This window comes from Natator depressus, chromosome 7, assembly GCF_965152275.1.
Source record: "Natator depressus isolate rNatDep1 chromosome 7, rNatDep2.hap1, whole genome shotgun sequence".
Lineage (NCBI taxonomy): Eukaryota > Metazoa > Chordata > Testudines > Cheloniidae > Natator > Natator depressus.
Genome location: NC_134240.1, coordinates 120,215,292 through 120,235,593, shown reverse-complemented (window position 1 = coordinate 120,235,593; position 20,302 = coordinate 120,215,292). Strand labels below are relative to the sequence as shown.

Genomic DNA, 20,302 nt, shown 5'->3' with positions numbered 1-20,302 from the left:
ACCTGGGGAGTTCAGAAGCACCTGTGGTGTTGCTGGAAGCTCCAGGACTCTAAACCCACCCTTCAGCTCAGACCACCAGAAGTCCTGCCTCCATTGATGGAACAAGCTGGCAGTTCAGCTTCTCCCGACCACGTGGTTTTATAGCTTTAACTTTTACTTGTTTTTGTGCAGTAGCAATGTCATTTCATCTTCTGGCTCTGCTCCTCCTATTCTCAGCTCAGGAATCAGCTGAGCATTGAAGCTCTGACCCACTGGGTCCTCCAGTACTACACCTCTCTAGGGGGTTCCCTCTGCCCCAGCCGTAGAGAAGCCCTGCAAACATAAAGCCAAGTCCTGAAAAGCTGTTCCTACCGCCTCTTGGAGTGTTACTGAGTGAGCTGTGCGTTGTTGCCACAAGCTACTGACCTTCGCTCTGCCAGTACATGGGGCTTTGAGTTGAACTGGTGTGTCGAGGCTTCACCCTTCACTCAGATCCACAACTCAGCTGTGGGAAGGATTGACTAGGAGCATAACTGTTCCCAAGCAGATGAGAACCGCTCAAAGCCTGCTTGGAGTAAATGTAGCAAACTCCAGAAGCCGCAGGTCCAAAAAAAGAAAGCACTTCCCACCTTTCTGAAGGGTGTAGATCATGTTGTTAATGAGTGAGCAGTGTAAAAACAGGGTTTAAACTAGAGCTGTCAAGTGATCAAAAAAATTAATCGCAATTAATTGTGTGATTAAAAAAATTAATAGAATACCATTTATTTAAATATTTTTGGATGTTTTCTACATTTTCAAATGTATTGATTTCAATTACCACACAGAATACAAAGTGTGCAGTGCTCACTTTATTCTTTTGATTACAAATATTTGTGCTGTAAAAAAGTTTAATTCACCTCGTACAAGTACTGTAATGCAAGCTCTTTATCACGAAAGTTGAACTTACAAATGTAGAATTATGTACAAAAAAACCCTGCATTCAAAAATAAAACAATGTAAATGTTTAGAGCGTACAAATCCACTCAGTTCTCTCCCCACTGTATTTTCCACTGAATGCATCCGATGAAGTGAGCTGTAGCTCACGAAAGCTTATGCTCAAATAAATTTGTTAGTCTCTAAGGTGCCACAAGCCCTCCTTTTCTTTTTGTGGATACAGGCTAACACGGCTGTTACTCTGAAACAGTTCTACGTGTTCAGCCAGTCACTCAGACAAACAAGTTTGTTTACTTTTATAGGAGATAATGCTGCCTACATCTTGTTTACAGTGTCACCTGAAAGTGAGAACAGGCATTGTTGCAAGATATTTAAATGCCAGATGTGCTGAAGATTCATGTGTCCCTTCATCTTCAGCCACCATTCCAGAGGACATGTGTCCATGCTGATGATAGTTCTGCTTGATAACAATCCAAAGCAGTGCGGACCGGTGCACGTTCACTTTCATCATCTGAGTCAGATACCACCAGCAGAAGGTTGATTTTCTTTTTTGATGGTTTGGGTTCTGTAGTTTCCGCATAGGAGTGTTGCTCTTTTAAGACTTCTGAAAGCATGCTCCACACCTTGTCCCTCTCAGATTTTGGAAGGCACTTCAGATTCTTAAACGTTGGGTCAAGTGCTGTAGCTATCTTTAGAAATCTCACATTGGTACCTTCTTCGTGTTTTTTGTCAAATCCGCTCTGAAAGCGTTCTTAAAACAAACATCATCTGCTGGGTCATCATCTGAGACTGCTATAACATGAAATACATGGCAGAATGTAGGTAGAACAGAACAGGAGACATACTATTCTCCCCGAAGGAGTTAAGTCAGAATTTAATTAATGCATTATTTTTTTAACGAGCGTCCTCAGCATGGAAGTATGTCCTCTGGAATGGAAGCCAAAGCACAAAGGGGCATATGAATGTTTAGCATATCTGGCACATAAATACCTTGCAGTGGCGGCTACAAAAGTGTCATGAGAATGCCTGTTCTAACTTCCAGGTGACATTGTAAGTAAGAAACCAGCAGCATTATCTCCTATAAATGTAAACAAACTTGTTTCTTTGTGATTCGCTGAATAAGAAGTAGGACTGAGTGGACTTGTAGGCTCTAAAGTTTTACATTGTTTTCTTTTTGAGTGCAGTTATGTAAAAACAAAAAATCTACATTTGTAAGTTGCACTTTCATGATCAAGAGATTGCATCATGGTACTTGTATGAGGTGAATTGAAAAAAGCTATCTTTTACAGTTCAATTATTTGTAATAAAAATAATATAAAGTGAGCACTGTACACTTTTTATATTCTGTGTTGTAATTTAAATCAATATATTTGAAAATGTAGAAAAACATCCAAAAAGAGTTGTTAAATGTCAATTGGTATTTTGTTTAACAGTGCAATTAAAACTGCTATTAATTGTGATTAATTTTTTTTTAGTTAACTGACATGATTAACTGCGATCAATCAACAGCCCTAGTTTTAAACCCTTTCTCCTTTCCTCCACTCCCTAGGGGAATGTTTGGAGCTTTTCTGCAATACAGGGGTGCACTCTCAATCCTCTGCTCCTTCCCCCCACCCTGCAGAAAAGCTGCTACTTCTGTAGAGCCCTGTATTGGGCAGGGCCTGTTTGGTTTTTCAGCCCCAGGGGCTGTCACTTTGCCAGAACGGGGCTCCGGGGGAAGGAGTCTCTCTCCGACCTTCTCCATTTCTGTAGTCCGGCTCCACACTGAAGCATAAGGACTGCTGCAGGTCATCTGTGCCCTGAGGGGAGGCACGTAGGGACTCCATTCCCCATGCATTGGCACCCCCAGTAGTCCCATGGTGAGTAGATGAGAAATCCATGCACTTCTTAAAACAGGGGAAAGTGGCTGTAAAGCCCCAGAAACTGGCACTGGGACTCCCAGTCGTAGGACCGCAGAGGATGTAAATTTTAACGAACGCTTGCCTTCCAGCAGTTTATCTCTGCCTGGGAGCTGAGCTTGACGGACTGCTTCTCAGCTGTCTGTGCAGTGCGTTAAAATGGTGTCTTAACAGCACCTTCTTTTTGCTCTTCTGATCAGTCCAGGTGCTTGAGGTACAGTTCCTCCGAGCCATCAGGTGACGACAGTCGTAAGACTCTTGATGATACACTGCCACATGTATAAAGATATAGTCATCTTAGTCTCCTGTAGTTTGTCTCCAGCAAGTGGAGAACATTGCCCCTAGCAGACTTCTGCTAAAGGAGAGCAGAAAGAAGCAGGCCTAAAGGAACCCCCGTGACCCAGTTGTTGTAACAGCACACATGATATGCTGACAATCTGCAGGCCCTCGTTCTTGGGCACAGCTGAGCACCACCCCTTAGCAGGTGTCCAACATGACTAACCCAGCAGGGGAATCAGGCCCCAGTTCAGTGCCAGGGTCCAGCTCAATGGAGCAATGCCAACCCCTTCTGCCCAAAGTGCAGGGGTGACGCAGAAGGGTCTCTCGTTGGGGAATCCTGACAAGGTGGGAAGCCCCACATCACCCCTCTTTGCATCCTTCCACTAACTCCCCCTTCTCTATGGCATCACATATAAGCTATTTGTCTTCACTTTCCAGGCCCTTGCTGGCCTATCCTCACCCTACCTTTCATTGCTCATTAAGATCAACTCCTGCCGCTGATCAGCCCTGGATGCCAGCCTCCATCATTCCCTTGTTAACTTTTCAAACAGGTATCTTTGTGCTTTCTCACATGCTGTCTTTTTGTTTGGACTCTACAGCGCCTAGCATGATGGAGTCCTGGTCTGCGACTAGGTCTCCTTGGCGCTGTGATACTTCAAATAATGTCCTGGGGTCTCTGCCCCTTTAGGGCAGAAGGGGCTTCAGGAGTCATGTCCCCCTCCCCTGAGCTGGGTGAGTACCTCGGAGCCCCTGTAGCCCTTCTGTTAGGATAAGGAAGTGGAAGAAAACCTTGCAGAAGCTCACTCTGCCTTGGATAAAGACTGTTCCTTGCTTTGAAGAGGGACATGGGTTACAGGAAACTGGCCTCTGCAATGTGCTCTGGCATTATCTGCAGCTCAGGCTGACTGCGTCCTGTGTCCTTTTCCCAGCTATCCCCTCCAAGAAGCAGGAGCAGCCAGCTTTAATAGCTAAGGCCCAGACAGCCTGAGCTGCAGATAATGCCAGGGGACGTTGTAGAGGCCTGTTTTCTGCAACCCATGTCCCTCTTCAAAGCAAGGAAGGACAGAGCCTTTATCCAAGGAAGAGTTTTTTCATTCCATCAGGAAGCAAGAAATCAGGAACCTGAGGGAATGAGCAAATGGTGGCAGCAGCAGCTCTGAAAAGCTGCTTGTCTGCATTGACACCCCTCATCCAGAGAGAAACAGCAGTAGTTTGTGTTCTGAGGTTGTAACCACAGAGTTAATGAAAACTGGACTTTTCTGCTTTCTTTTTTAATGGGGGCTTGTGAACATAATGTTAGGACACTTGGGATAGACTCTCAAGGGACACTTTTTGTGGTCAGGTTAATCATTTTTACATATCAACTAGATTAACAGGAAAAAATTAGATCTCACTGATGCATCTGCCAACTTCTTTCATTTCCTCTTACGCTTGCACCTTTGTTTATAGTTTCTTTGTTTATAGTTTCTCTTCAGGTTCTTATGCACAAGCCTAATGGTGGAACATTGATGCACAGAATTGTTTCAATCGGTTTTCATTTAACATTTATAATTGCCTGGAAACATCTTTATTGACTTTAACAATGAGCAAAATCCTAAATCTGCTTGATAATTCTTGAGCCTCCCTTGAAGAGTAATTTCTTTTGATTTCCACAGTAATGAACCTTCACCGTGTGCCATTTTTAAAAACATTTCTTACCAACAGTTAGAAAATTTTTATAATCCCAAAGATTTAGGAATTTTTTTTGACAGAATTTGGTGTGAAGACAGTTGCGCCCTGGTTTGATGATAGAGCTGGTTAAAAAATGTTCGTTTGTTTTTTCCCCTTGGAAGACTTCAATTTTTCTGTGGAAACTTGAAATCACACACATTTTGGCCAAAACCAAAAATATTTATTGTTTTGGAAAGGCTGCTGTGTTACCTCGGAAGAGTTGTGGTTTGGGTGTCATGATCATGTTCCCCTGCAGTCCCTGGTTGCACTATAGCTCCCATGATGCACCATGGTTTCCCCTCTTAGAAAGGGGACTTGATATATAATGGGAGTGTCTTGCCATGGTGCATCATGGAAGATGTTCTTGATATGGGGAGCCTGACACACGGTGGAGAGTAGGGACATTTGGTAACCAAACTACAGCGTCTATGATGTACCAGGGAAGCATTTCCAAACAAAAATACTTTGGATTTTGGGTCAAAATACTTTATTTTAATTGAAAACCTAATTTTGTTGACCAGCCCTAGTTGAGTCACTTACACTTCCTGTCTCATGCTCAGTTTGTGTGTGTTCTTCCCTGGACCTGTAACAGCAAAGCTGAAACTGAAGAGGCAGGAGTGTGCAAAGGGAACAGAAGTGGGCTGAACGCATTTGGCACTGCTCCCGGGGGCGCTCAGACCTTAATGTCAGTAAGGGAGCAGAATAACATCGCTTTATAACTTTAAACGTTGGATATCCTAGATCAGAAAAAAGGATGAACGTTCCTTCAGACCTAAGCTGCAGACATGAGAGAGACTGATCCATGTGATCCAAAGAAATCTATTTAAAAAACTTTTTTTTTCTAGTAAATTCAAACAGTCATTGTCTTTTTTTTTTTTTTTTTAAAGGGGGATTCATGTGGGATTACCCATTTTTCTCCCACCCCAGCTGAGGCAATTTAGTCATTGCGTCTTAATCAGTACATTTAAAATACTGTCCTTTTAGGGGTAACTCTCTAAAACATGTTCCATTCTTTCTCCAAATAGTGCAGTTGCAAAATACCTGCAGCTACACAGCTGATCAGTGGGCGCTAGGTCCAGCGTTCAGTAAAGTGGTGTATAAAAAGTGACAACATTGCCACGGTGTATTGCCTTGTTAAATGTACAGTGCACAGCTGTTTTCTGTAGGCTCACCTGTGGGAAATCCTATGGATCTGCTGTAGTGCTGGTGCACTGCAGGACACCTAGCCAAACAAGCGTGACTAGCACTGCCTGAGAGTGGGGAGCCACATGCAGTCTGATGAGACTTTATTAGGACTCCTATTAACTGCTGCCATGCCAGACTCCTCATTTTCTGTCCACAGAAAGGAGAGGGGATGGTGCTCCTGCCAACCCCTTCCAACTGATTATTTTTAGGGAGAGGTGTGTGATGAGAGAATATCCCCATGCCTAGATGGTAGGAAGCAAAGGACACTCGAGCAGACCAACTCAGAGGCGCCTGTAGGAGTAAGGCTGAGTTGCTTTTGAGGCTGGGGGTAGAAGACTCCGAGCATGGAGAAAGGAGGTGGTGGCTGGGAACAGGGCAGGAGGTGAAGGAAGGTTAGTGGGGTGGTGCACTTGAGTTCATATAAAGTGCTTTTGCAGTCGTATCAGCTGAGACTTGAGGGTTTCAGTGTTTCACTGGGTTTGCAGCACCAAGCTGTCCCAATAATAGCCAGCATGTACGTGAGTGAGTGAAGTCCACAGCCTCCACTGTGTCAATCCATCTTTGAAGGCACGCTAAATTCAGTGGCTCTGGTAGGGATGTTGCAGTGTTCCAGTCAGCAGACATTTGGTATTCCTGTATCAGTCTTTCAGTTTCTGGCTCTGTCACACTTGCTCTGAGACCTTAGGCAAGCCATTACCCTTCTCAGTGCCTCAGTTTCCTCATCTGTAAAACGGGGTAATGCTTTCTTCCGTCACATGGGTGTTGTGAGGAGAAATGGAGAAATGAGAGGTGCTCAGTTGCTATAGTGATGTAGGTTGTAGAGGCCCCTAGAGGGACCATGCATGGAACGGAGGAGGAAAACACAAGCCAGGGAAAGACGAATAGAGTTGGAGGAAGAAGGAAAAATGAACAAACCAGCAAAGAGACCAAGATGCATAACAAAGAAATAATTTATCTGACAGGCAGGAGAAGGGGTAAAGGAGGCACAGAGGCAAAGACAATTACTTTTAATATATTTAGAAAATGGTTAAAATTCTACAATAAAATAGATGTGAATGCTAGAATATATTAGCTGCACTCTTATCGCTAATACTCCAGGTATGTGTAAGTTGTCATATTATCTAGGGCTTACTCTGCACTAGAAAAACTAGTATCTTTAATTGTCTACCAGTGGAAGCTATAATATAAATCAGACTCGGTCGCTTTCCCATGTTGCTTAACCGTACTCTGAGTAGGATTGAATGACAGTTTTTAATGCTGAGGGAAAGCCTGAATCCTCTTTCTGCTGGTAGAGCATTACAGGCCCCACCCCTTGCCCTCTGAGCCTGCTGTCAGGGCAAATTGGATGATCAGGGAGGTCTTTATAATCTTTAACTTGTATGAATTGGTTGGACTCTGTTGAAAGGCTCATTAAACATTAGTCTGTTTTTACATCCAAACTGGACTTTTGAAGTCCTTAAGCTTGAGCTATGCAATAAAGAACTTTTTTTTTTTTTAAGTTGACCATCAGGTTGAAAATACAAGATCAGTCACTGTTCTGTCCTTAGAAACTAAGTTTTCAAACCACAAAGGCCCAGCAGTACTTATGGTACTGCTGATGTGTTTTTTCACACATTTTTCTTAGAGAACCTTCTGTCTACGCTCCCTTGTTTCTAAGAGCCCAATTTGAATCCCTGCAGCTTAGGCATTGTTTAATTGTGCTCCTGGGATTTAATTCTTCCTTAGGCATCTTGTCTATGGTGCATGTCTTTGGCAGGCAGCACAATGTGACGTATTCTGCAGTTTTGCGCCACTTTATATTCCCTAGGCTATGGCTGTTCCCTACTGTTTCCATTTTCCAGACAGAAGGTAAGTGAGTGCAAAACCAAACTGCAGAAGAGAAACACTGGAGAGAGAGCTCTAATTATTTTTTATGTAATGCATATACATCATGGTTTTTAAATTCTATTAATTCCTTGTGGGAGCTTTTCCCAAAATACATTCAACTCAAACTGAAAATGGAATTATAGACCAGTGCTGCCAACAAACCCTGCAGATTACATCATTGTTGCTTTCCCTCTTACCAGCCCATCTGTTAAATGCTATGTAGATTAGACAGCCTCGTATACATTGTACCATCATTAGGGTTAATTTAATTATCCCTAGGTTATTTTAATTTAGTGTGGCCATCAGATGGACTGGAAAGATATTTTCTTCTTTATACTACAGTTTTATTTACCTTTTTGAATAACAATTTGCTATGACTGTGTTTGCTGAAGTGTTTTAGACTTAATTTTAGGTGTCTAATTCATATATCAGGTGTGGTCATAAGATTATCTTTAATCTATTAGTGAGCATACTTGGAAATACAGTGAGGGTTTTTTTTTAAATGATGGCTAATATGTTACAGAGTTGTGCCCTTCATCTGCACTTAATGCTTCCCAAATGGTGGTAGCTGTTCAAAATGGCAAATCGCTTCTGAAAATCTACAATAGATCTAATTTATAGATGAAGAACTGCCACCTTCAAAAAACCAAAACAAAACTGAATATTAAAACCATGCTGAAGAAAAGCAATTTATTTAGAGATAAATTATACATACTGGGTGGTAGTAGTGGTGAGATCAATGTAAAAAATTCCTTTATTTCTGCAGCTATATGATTAAATTAAATGCAGTTTAAGTTTTGGCTGCGTCACCTGCATTCTGCTCTCTAATGCATCAGGGATCCTTCTAACATTCCACAATGTCTTAGCCTCAGACTACTTAAAATCTTGCCACAATACTTCCTCCTCCACACTCCCTACAGATGGACTTTCTCCCAAAGTTACATTGGCCTGAGGTGCCTGACTAGTCCCAGTGAAATGTCCCAACTCAGAACTAGAAACATGGTTTTTTTGTTTTTGTTTTCACTTTGGAGAGATGAGATGAGATTCCAGACTTTCCTGTGATACAGACAGTGTTTATCTGGCCCCTGGGAGGAATGTGGTAATCTTGTAACCATCGCTACCACACTCCATCACATCTATTTATTATAAATGTCTTGTTACCCAGACTAAGACAACAAAGAAATGGAAGATGCTAAACTCTAACTAAGCAATATTAGATCTAGTGATCAAAATATAATAGCCAAATTTATCATTGGCCTGTGTTGCTGAAAATTCAAAGATTTTCAGGACCTGAAGAGAGAGCATGTTCTCTGCAACTCAGCAGCAGTCCCCATCAGACTCTAAGTGTGGTTTAATTATTTTCAAAAAATGCCATCCATCACAACTATGACCAGAATCCTAAACAGAGTTTGAAAATTGGAAGTAGAAGGAGACTAGATAATCTCTGACCCTGTTAAGTACATGGAGAAATGACTCGCTGCTTGTAGAAAAGGGGTGGGAATGTTTTTGCCCTTCAACCAACTTCCATCAATTTTGAATAAAAGCAAAGAGTGACGAATTGAACAACACTTCAACACCAAAACTGCACCGGACTTTCTAGACTAATGAAAGATACACTGTCCTGCAGAATTTAGTCTAAATTTAGAATAAGCATGATGAGATAGAACAGGGGAAAGGAGGCTAAAGGACAGTGTAAGATTGTGCAGTTGGGTGACTGTTTGCTTCTTGATGGCTTTGGTGTTTATACATTTTGTTTGTAGCTTTAAAGTTAAATTTAGCTTGAACTTTCTCTTTTCCTTTCACATCTTTGTGACACTTGCCCATGGTGAATGAAGGATATGAGCACAGGAGATTAGAAGGGATTAGGCAGTGGTGATACTGAGGGGCATGCAGATGTGGGGGTGTGATGGGGTGCGTCAGCCCCACGCTGGTGCAGCAGGGGTTAACCCTTCTCTCTTGGCCAAGAGGCCATGCCCCCTCGACTCTGCTGGGCATGCTCCAGATGGAGACAGGATATAAAAGGCAGCAGAGCAGCTCAGTCTGGGCTGACCACTGACGAGGAAGGAGATTCGCTGCTGACTCCTGGGGGAGGAACGTCTGCACTCCAGGACACGGAGGCCAGCCAGCCAGAGACAGACCCCAACTACAGACTTGGGACACCACAGAGAGGGGAGAGACCGCAGAGATGGCAAACGACAGAATCGGTAGGAAGCGACCCAGGAAAACTTTGTGAGGAAGTGGTTGTAGAACCAGAGACAGGCTCGGCATGTTTCAGTAGGGTCCCCGCCGAGCTGGTGGTGGGCAACCCCGCCACCAACAGGGCCATGGGTTGGGACCTGGTGGAGAGGGCTGGCCCAGGTCCCCCTATCCTGGCCACCGCCCACCCCAGGTGATGGCTCAGCTCCCCTACATTATTGACTCTGGCCGCTGGGCCGCACTGCCCTGAACGCAAGAGCCGCATTGCTGACTCTGGCCACTATGCCGCATCCCTGAGCGCAAGGGCTGGGCTACGAGCTAAGGCCCCAGGGCCACGCAGCCAGAGACTGGGGGCAGCCCTACAGACTCAACCATGGGGCTGTAATGCACCTCTCCCCTGCCCCCAGAGAGTGATGGGGTGTATCAGCCCCACAACAGGGGGCTGTCGTTGAGGAACAATAAAATGCAGAATGTGACATTTCTGTTTTGTATCTGATAAGCAGTAGCTTTGACCATAAAAGTTATTGATGTGAGTAATGTTCAGGTCACGGACAAACATTTGACTTGCTTCGAAGCACCAGCTTCTTAAAAGAACTACAATATAAACTATCCCAGCAGCTTTCCCAAGATCTAGCTGCCAATTACACTTGTGTAAAGGGAACTTTTCAGTCTCCTTGCAATAGTATCACCTGATGACAAGCAGTACTACAAGGCTGGCATTATTAAATTGACTTGGCAGGAGGGAGTTACTGATTTGAATGCAATGGACAGCTCAACTAATTGCAATGAGAGATTTTGTGTATCCTTAGTGCCTAGCTGCTAATCATGTTGCAGCTCTCAATCTAAAACTCCTAAGAGAAGGTGGCTGAGAAGAGATTGTGGGGGAGGGAGGGCAGGGTAGAAATATATTTCCCTGGACTGAAACTTTCTCTATGTAAAGCACCTGACCACACTTTTTAATTGTTCTAAAGCTTTTTGTTAGATTAGGCTGAAAAGTTTTCTATTCATTTGTTTTGCACCAGCTGAATTTGCTCTCCTTTTGTACTTTTATGTGAATATTCTAGTGAAAAAGGTTTACTAACCGGAAGGTTTGTGGAAATGGCAGACTTTTAAGCAGATCCTGAAGAATGGGTGTGGAAAAGCAAACTTGAAACGACCTGATCTGTTTCTTACTTAGAATTGGCACCTCTTAAATGTTGAATATGTTCAACAAACTGTTGGCAAATATTGCCAGGCCACAGTTGTGACTTTGAATTGTTTCTATTGGCATTAAAATAACCTGTAAAATTGTGGCTAATTTCAAATAACATATATTGGAGAAAAATCACAATTTTCTTCAAGGACAATTAATGAACAAGGGCAAAAAAACACAGGTGTGGAACAGTTCCCTGTGAATTATGTTCCCAGCTCTAGTTGTGGAGCTGCTGGACGGTGTCTGTAGGACAGACCAAACCCCTGAATTATGACCACTGTTCCAAGAAGGGGGCTCAATTGCTTAATGTGGTCTGTAAAAGCCAGTTGGTACTGATCCTTTAAAGACGCTGATTTAGGGAAAGGTGGGGTAGATGTGGCATTATTGTCTTAAAGACATTGCAAAACATCAACACTGAGCTGGTCAAAAAAGGTAATTCCCATCCCACAGGAAATAAATTTCAAAACTTTTGCTTTTATCACAATTGGGATGAAAAGTAGAACTCTCTGAATTTTTTGTGAAATATATTTTGTTTGTACTGTATTGAAATGTATCAATATTGATGATACAAAAATTGAAACATTCAAACTATTATATAATCAAAACGTTTTGATTTTTATATTGTATTATACAGTTGAAATGAGATGTTTTGACCTTACTGAAATAAAATATTTTGATTTCCCATCAAAAATTTTTAATTGATAGTGTTTTGATTTCATAGAATCGATGTTTTTTCTGTCAGAATAAACATTGCATCGAACACTTTCAATCAGCTCTAGTCCATACAAATACCTAATAGAAATTGAGCACATTCCAGCCTGGTTTAAATTATTCTGTAAAATGCTTTCTCAGGAATTTCCGAGATCCGCAAAATACGAACATTAAATGTTGGTTTCCAATTTTAAATAAATGTTTTCTTTACAGTCCCCATTCATTATTCAAATCCACCTGCCAGTGCAAAGTATTTCGGGCCTTTGCCATAGCTTTCCATTTAGCTAACTCCCAGCACCCTTTCTGTGCTTTGTTCTAAGTGCCCAGATTTGATACATCCTTAAAGAGACTTTTTTCGAACTTTTTCTAGTTACTTAGTTTTGCTTTTTTTTAAAAGTTAAATACATTTCTTTTGTAAATTAGCTGTTTTTAGTGTGTCAGTGGAGTTGAATAACATGCTTAAAACATATAGTGCTGGCAGAGAACAGAGCATTTGGAACACTCCTCCATCGCCATCCGTCTTTACTTGTACCTAAGGTAATCTCCAGTATGTTGCATGTACAATTGGAATTACTGAGGGAAAAAGCAGTCTTGCTTTAAAGCTTGGTCTTATGAGTCCTATCCCCCTGCCCTCCTTCCCATCTGTGTCTTATGGTTTCATAGCTCATTGAACCCCTGCCCTACACAATTGGCATACCTTACACTATTGCACCAACCAATGATGCTTTCCTCTATTTAACCCCCTCTCCCCCCCCCAAAAAAAAAAAATGCCTCCAGAAAATCTCCTGGGGCGTGAACACTCCAACTGGCTTCTTCCCAACTGACAGGACAATCTGTTAAGTAAAATATTCTTACTGCAAGTGCAGATCAAATTCCTCACCTGCTATATAAAATTATTTCCTCTGGGCACAACAGGGCTCTTGCTAGCTTCCTGTAGGGGCAGAGTTAAAATGGAAGGTCAAAGAAGAAACTACAATCCCACCATGATCCTAGCTTTCGGTGCTAGTGTTACTGTCCTGTGATTGATGGCTTTCTCGCTTGTGGTGGTAGTTAAGGAGATGTTTGCTTTGTGGTAACTAATGGCTTCTCCCCACTTTTATTATAAATCCCTCCATCTATCATTCAGGTTTAGGTTCCAGCGCCAAATAAATTTTTCTTACATTTTGCATTGTTAGGAAGTGTTTGTAAACAAAACTGATGCAAGAAAGAACCCCCTTAGGGTGATTTCAAATGTTTTTTTTGCAACTGCTGACTACAACAAATCCTAACAGGAAAAAGATATCTAAATAATGCTAATCTGCATAGCCTGTCAATGGTTAAGAGGGAACCATGACAGAGCACATCAGAGGGGCTAGATGATATGCCAGTGGGTGCAGTATAATGACTGTTATGACCATATGGAAGCTTCCAGAAAAGCTACAAGGACATGACAACCCCTGCCTAAGAGGTATCAATGATTTACCAAACAACTCACTTATTTCTGAAAATTTGCCTACTGTAGCTTATAACGCCTATGAAAATCTTTCTTTTGCAGTATTCTGTGCATTTGCCAGCACTTCCTATATAGCTGGTGTCCCGCTGTGTAAGTCTGTCACGCACTAGTATGGAGGGAAGTGTGTAAAGAATAGGAAGTGGTGGCTGCAAAATCACAAAAATTGGCAGAGGGAGGGAGTCTAGTGGGAGCCAGCTTGAGGAAACGTTCTTAGAGATGTAGTTGAGTACAAATGAAAGATGCTAATAATGAGTTTGGAGATGATAAATTCCTGCGTCTGTACACTGATTCCCATAGTATGGGAACAATGGACATGCACTGTAGCCAGAAGATGCTGTTCACTCCAAAGGAGCAGGTATACGGTCAGCTCCCTTACTCTTCTACTTGGTCCTCCCTCAGGGTGGAAGGCTGGAGAAGATGACCTTTCCAAGGTCCCTTCCCAAAGGTTTCTGATTCTGTGAGGCAGCCCCCCTCGAGCATGCCACAATTCACACAACACTTCACATTTGGGCAGGAAAGGTATTTCTCCCATGGCACCAGGTGTGCTTCCTATTTACCTGGGCTAGTGCCCGTGGCCTGTTCCCGCTTGGTTTTGCGTGAGTATGCACACTTCATGAAGCTGGCGTACACATCACATTTTTGGCATGCCTTGGGAGAGGGGAGAGAAGCCTTATGAAGTATTGGAGTGTCTCATCAATGGGATTATAGACCATTTGAAAGGGGGCAAACGATGCAGGGGACTTTTCCTTTAACGTCTTATTTCTATGCTTTTAAGGTTTTGGGTGGTAGGGAGTGCTCTGATGCAACCGTGACTGTGCCAAAACTTAGTTTGTTTAATCTAATTTAACTTTTAATTGGAGAATCTTTTATAAACAAGCTTTGGAGTTCCTAGGGTTTTTTGTCCATCTTAAACTCGCACAAATAAAGACTTTCATTGTTCTTGCACTTTTTCAGAAGTGAGGTAAATTTGAAAGGGGCCTGGGGAGAAGGTCAGTCGTGTCAGCTACACGAGGAAGTGGACCTAGATAGTGTATCTGGCCCTCTTTTGTTCCTATAATTTCTTGGCTCAAGCTGTTGAAACTTCTCTAATTCAAACTTGCCTAGAAATAGCAGTGGTTTCTGTACAAGAGCTCATCTCTCATGGGCTACATTTACAGTGCAGTGAATTAAAAGCAGAGTCTCAAGGCTAAACTCTGAATTTCCTGGCTCTTGTGGGTTTAAATTGGGGATCATATTATTTGCACATTAGGTTTTTTGTGGTTTAATTGAGCAGTCAACATGAATTTTGTGGTGTGTGAGTGTGTGTGTCAGAGAGAGAGAGAGTGAAACATTTTCTAAGTGTTCAGAGTTCGAATAGACATAAACAGGTGGGTTTCCAGCAGAGACATTTGCATTTGAAAACCTGCTCTAAATGGACTGGGATTTCCCAGGAGAAGCAACACCAGCAGTGAAACTTAGCGATCGATCAGCATAGAATTGAGTGAGCATTTGATGTGCAAAATCTTGTGGCATAAAGACAGGGCCCAAGAATGAGCTCTTTTGTGGCTTTGTTTAATGCCTGAAAACTGTGACCAAAAGGCTTTTATCATTAAAAAATTTGTTAATCGGCCGGATCTCAGTTAATAGGCTGGCTCACTGGAAAATATTGGAATGATCTTTCATGAAATTGTAAACACTGTTTGTTTATTTCAAGTTATAGTTAAAAATAAACATACTGAATTTTGATACTTGGAAATCTTTCTTGCTTTTTATTTTGCAATCTTCTTGTTGTCTCAGTAAGCCTAAAAGAAAGGGGTATGAGAGCCATGCACTAAAATGTGTGTCCCTCATTCCCTTCAGTTGAAGAGCTCAAGGCGTTTAATTTATCGTGTGCAATGTTCAACAGTTTTTAAGCAGCTCTTATCCGATGCATTTTTTCTTCTCCTAGTTTTAATGTATGAAATCTTTTCCCTTGCTTATTACAGCACATTTGTTCCACACCCAGCCTCTCTGGCCAAGTTGCCCTTGGCACTTGGAGTTTATTTTGATTTTTTTTAATCGAATCAGCACTCTCCAAGAAATGCAGCTGTAAAAGATGACTTCTAACTTTCGAATAAACAGTGGGGACATCTGGTGGAGAAACTAAGCATTGCCACAGTAAATTAGTCCAGAGCTCTTCAATCTCTCATTGCCTAATGTTAGTTGATGACACAATTACAGGCAAACATCCTTTACTCAACAGGATTAATTCATACCCACCCAAAGAGTGCCATAGAAGTCAGCAGGACTGCTTGCTTAGTGAATAAGAATTGAGAGGTCAGCCACATAGATATTTATTTAAAAGGAAATGTTCCAGACTGGTAGTCATGCAGCTGGAGGGTGCAGTATGGAGGGGATACCACGAATACTTTACACAACCCATTCTCATTTTCCTTTCTGCAGGATTAGTGTTCTGTGTGAATTTTTTAAAGGAAAATGCTTCCTCTCACCTCTGGTACAACTGTGACATGAGACCATTCCCTTGTGAGGACAACAGACTCCCCACCTTTTGAGACAGCTGGCTTCATAAAACGTTCCTACAGAAAGGGAAGGCAGTGTGATAGACTGTGATTTCAGAGGCATGCACACAGTGCTCATATCCACTGACTAGATTGGAAACCCCATATTTGCATTAGAGGACAGAATTTGGTCTCTGGAATGTTAATTGGTACCTACTGTCAAAGTACCAAGAGCAACAAGCATGGGATGAAGAAGAGAACCAAACACAGGGTTCTCAGTTTATAAAATGTACAAAATTATCTCTGGTGGCATTCACAGGGGAACCTGCTTATATTGAAGTGAAAATGTCTGAGTTGTGTCATTGCATTTCAGGGTACTTCACTCTGGTTGTCGCAAGCATCACACCTTTACTGTGAAGTTTCTCTCCAGTATAAACAGGTTCCATTGCGCCACTCCCCTGGAATACCTTGCCTAACAGCCACCAGATACAGTGCATGGAGCTAATCTTCTCTCTTTCTCCTCTTCTGTTTGAGCAGGAGAGGAGAGAAATTGTCACACACTCATAGCAGGGAAGGGTAAGGAGGAATTTCTGGATCCTAATCTGTTGCAGTTATCCCAGCATAGAGTGATGTTTATAGCCATCTAGAGACTTTTCCACCATTGTGGAGTGAGGTCAGAGGGCACTCTGCTCTTCAGATTGCAGCACCAGAGTAGTTAAAACGTAGTTGAGGGAGAAAATAATTTTAGCTTTCCTGCCAGACTTGTAACAGCCTAGTCATGAACTTCTGCAGATGATAAACTTCATCTGCCATTTAGCATCTTTTCTTATTATGGCCATGATTTGCCATTCAGTAATCATACAATATAGCTAGATGCCTTTATGTATTATATTCTCATTATTATGTCCTTCCAAGAGAAATTAAATGTGTTGTTATAATAATAGGTGGAAGCCAGAGAAATGCTCTTAGCCTGTCTTCCTGTGGTGGTGGTGGTCAGTCAGGAGCACTGTGCTTGCAGCAGGTCTGTGATCAAAAACAGATCAATTTTAAGTGTAAATTCAAATGTCTTAATGTTAGCTAGATAACCTTCCTTCTCTAAGGATGATGCCTGCAGACAATTCAAAGACCCAGCATGGGTGGATACTGGCAGCTGTTTTATTACTAAATATCTTTGTTTGTTTTTTTTTCCCCCTCCACAGAAAATACCTTCTGTAGTGGCGACCATGTGTCATGGCACAGTCCTTTGGACAACAGTGAATCCAGAATCCAGCATATGTTGCTGACTGAAGATCCTCAAATGCAACCAGTACAGACCCCTTTTGGGGTTGTTAATTTCCTACAGGTATAGAAAAGTAATGGCTGTTCCGGTCATCATTTTCTGGGAACTAATACCTACCGTACAGAGCTGACCTCACGTTCGTCCCTGATGATAAATAGCACTATTCTGCAGCATTTTCAGCTTAATGATTATTTGTCTGATTTCCACCTTTCTTCCTGCAGCTTTAATGATCAAGAGGTTTTGTCACTGAGGAGTCACAGCAGGCTTTTAGATAGGGATTTACTTGGGTTTTCACTCTTCTTTTGCTTATAACCCAGGAGGTATCATCCCCTGCACTCTAGTTCTCAGATCAGGAGTGGAGCTGTGTCCTTTCTGTGGCTGATAGAAAAGTAGTTTGACCCACTGAAATGCAGCCAGGTGTTGAATGAACTATAATATGTATTTGGTCCAATAAAACTTGGAAACTTGGAAACTCAGTGGGAAAATAAAACCTAGTGAGCAAAAATACTTCCACAAAATATGCTTTGCTTATGCTGGTGACCTAAATTTATATCTAAAATATTATGGGAGTGTCGGTAGGTGGCATCGTAGTTAAGGTTGCATTGAGATTTGCACTTAGAGCAGGAGATGCATATTGGTTGAATTTTAATTGCATTCTTAATGGTTGAATTCTAGTCTGCAAATCTGATACAAAACACTCTTCGGAGGCCAGTGAAATTTTCCATCTAACAAACTAATATTTAAGAAAAGTATTGATGTGCAGAAGAAACTTGTTTTTAAAAGACTCCTTGAAACATAGCCCTGAATCTCATTTCTGTGGGGTCTAGCTAATGACAATCTTCCCCTTCCCCAAACGTCTCTCTCACTCACATCTTAGATCACTTATGAATTTTTTATAATTGAAAGGGTTATTCCCCTTATTCAGGAGATCCTAACTGAGCTATGCCAATAAAACTAGCTGCTGCTCAGATCCACCAGCTGCTTTAATTGTTCCCATGCTACAGAGAGCAGCTTCTCCTGTAGGAAGAGCTCTCTTCCTTCCTGTTGTATGCCCTACTAGTAACAGGGGGAGGGGTCACAGATGAGACCAAGAGTTGAAGCCCATGTAATCAGAGACCCACACCTTGCAACTCTGCTGCAAAGGCACTGGCTCTCTCTTAAGTTCATCAGCAGGGAGTCCCCCTGTGATGGGCCTGAGGAAGTCTGTCAGATTAAGACTTGACTTTGGGGCTCTACTGTATAAGAGGAAGACTGGCTGGGGAAGGGATAGATAATGGGGGTATCAATAAGATCATGGGTGAGATGGGGGCAGGGGAGCAAGGCTAAGCAATGGAGCTCCTAGCTGACTCCTTGCTCTTCGCTGATCTGCAGTCCCTATCCCTTCTGTAGTGCACAGCCCGGTTCCCTACATTCATGGATCCTAGCCCTCCAATCCTATTCCCAATTAAAACATTTATTTCCCCCCCTTCATTTGTATGATGGTTTATTGTGGTGGTTTTATTTTGATCCATGAGAAAAAATGATCATGAAAATGAAGAAATTAATCAGATACTTTTCTGTTTTAAAGCTTGATTGTCGTAGGGCATGTAGGAGGGGCATGTTGAAACAGAAGGGCGGGGGCCACTGGGGTAATTAAGGTTGCTCATGGAGAGGGGAAATGGGGCTCCAGGGGGACATGGATGGAGTGCAGCTCTGTATGGGCCAATCACAGAAGACTGAGCTCTACGATAATACATACAAGCATGGTAGTTGTTCATATGGATCTCTATCAGTATTGATATTTACTTATACAGAAAGCAAATTAGGCACCCCATTTGTCTATTTTCATTATACAAGAGCAAGGAGTAGTTTGAAAGGCACCAAATTTAAAATGTGCCCCATGTTTCCTTTTATCAATTAGCCCATGGAACCCCACACCACAAGATATTTTAGCAAAGAGCTTAATAGCATAAAAAACATAAATTGTATGCTTGCAGAGAAGGTGAATGTCCAGCCTTAAATAATTTTAACTGATGGGATAGAAACCTTTCTTTTTGAAGGCATAAGCCAACCACTACATGACAGGGGTCAGGAGGAAACTTCTCCTATGGGGTGGTGTAGCAGCCTCAGTTGGGGGCCAGCAAGCTGTGGCTCAGCTGTCCCCAAAGTCCTTGGATGGCTTTGCCGGGCAGACTGCAGGCTTGGCAGTTAAGTTAGTCTGTAATTCCCCGGTTTCTCCCAGCCAGACTCGGGGAGGGGAAAGATAGAAGGACCCAAGCCTCCCTCACCCCACTCCACCAGGTCCCACCCCGGGGCGGGGAGGTGTGGATTGTCCATCATCCCCTTCCTGGTGCACCTGACTAGCCTCCCTGAGCTGTTTCTACTTTCCCGCTCTCTCTTTGGTTCGGGGTGTGGTCACAGCCCTCTTCCCTCCTTCCTCCCCACCCCCCTGCGAGAGTTCCCAGCAGCTCAGCCAGTCAACAGAGCATTCCCCAGCTCTCTTGTTAGTGTCCAGTTATTCTCCCTCAGAAGGGAGCAGGGTGGGAGGGGAGAAGAAGTTGGATATGAGTCAAAAGTGTGCCCTTGTTGCCAAGAAGGCCAATGGCATTTGGGGATGTATAAGTAGGGGCATTGCTAGCAGATCGAGGGACGTGATTGTTCCCCTCTATTCGACATTGGTGAGGCCTCATCTGGAGTACTGTGTCCAGTTTTGGGCCCCACACTACAAGAAGGATGTGGAAAAATTGGAAAGAGTCCAGCGGAGGGCAACAAAAATGATTAGGGGACTGGAACACATCACTTATGGGGAGTGGCTGAGGGAACTGGGATTGTTTAGTCTGCGGAAGAGAAGAACGAGGGGGGATTTGATAGCTGCTTTCGACTACCTGAAAGGGGGTTCCAAAGAGAATGGGTCTAGACTGTTCTCAGTGGTAGCAGATGACAGAACAAGGAGTAATGGTCTCAAGTTGCAGTGGGGGAGATTTAGGTTGGATATTAGGAAAAACTTTTTCACTATGAGGGTGGTGAAACACTGGAATGAGTTACCTGGGGAGGTGGTGGAATCTCCTTCCCTAGAAGTTTTTAAGGTCAGACTTGACAAAGCCCTGGCTGGGATGATTTAGTCGG

The 20,302-nt window shown here is 42.7% G+C and overlaps 1 protein-coding gene across 2 annotated transcripts in view; it reads left to right on the top strand.

The window, feature by feature from the left end:
- The window catches only part of SUFU (SUFU negative regulator of hedgehog signaling), a 118,089-nt gene that overhangs the window by 38,278 nt on the left and 59,509 nt on the right, over window positions 1-20,302 (top strand). For both annotated transcript variants that reach the window (XM_074959462.1, XM_074959461.1), the window contains exon 4: window positions 17,118-17,260. In XM_074959462.1, the coding sequence (XP_074815563.1) occupies window positions 17,118-17,260 (143 nt within the window). The remainder of the gene's footprint in view (window positions 1-17,117; window positions 17,261-20,302) is intronic.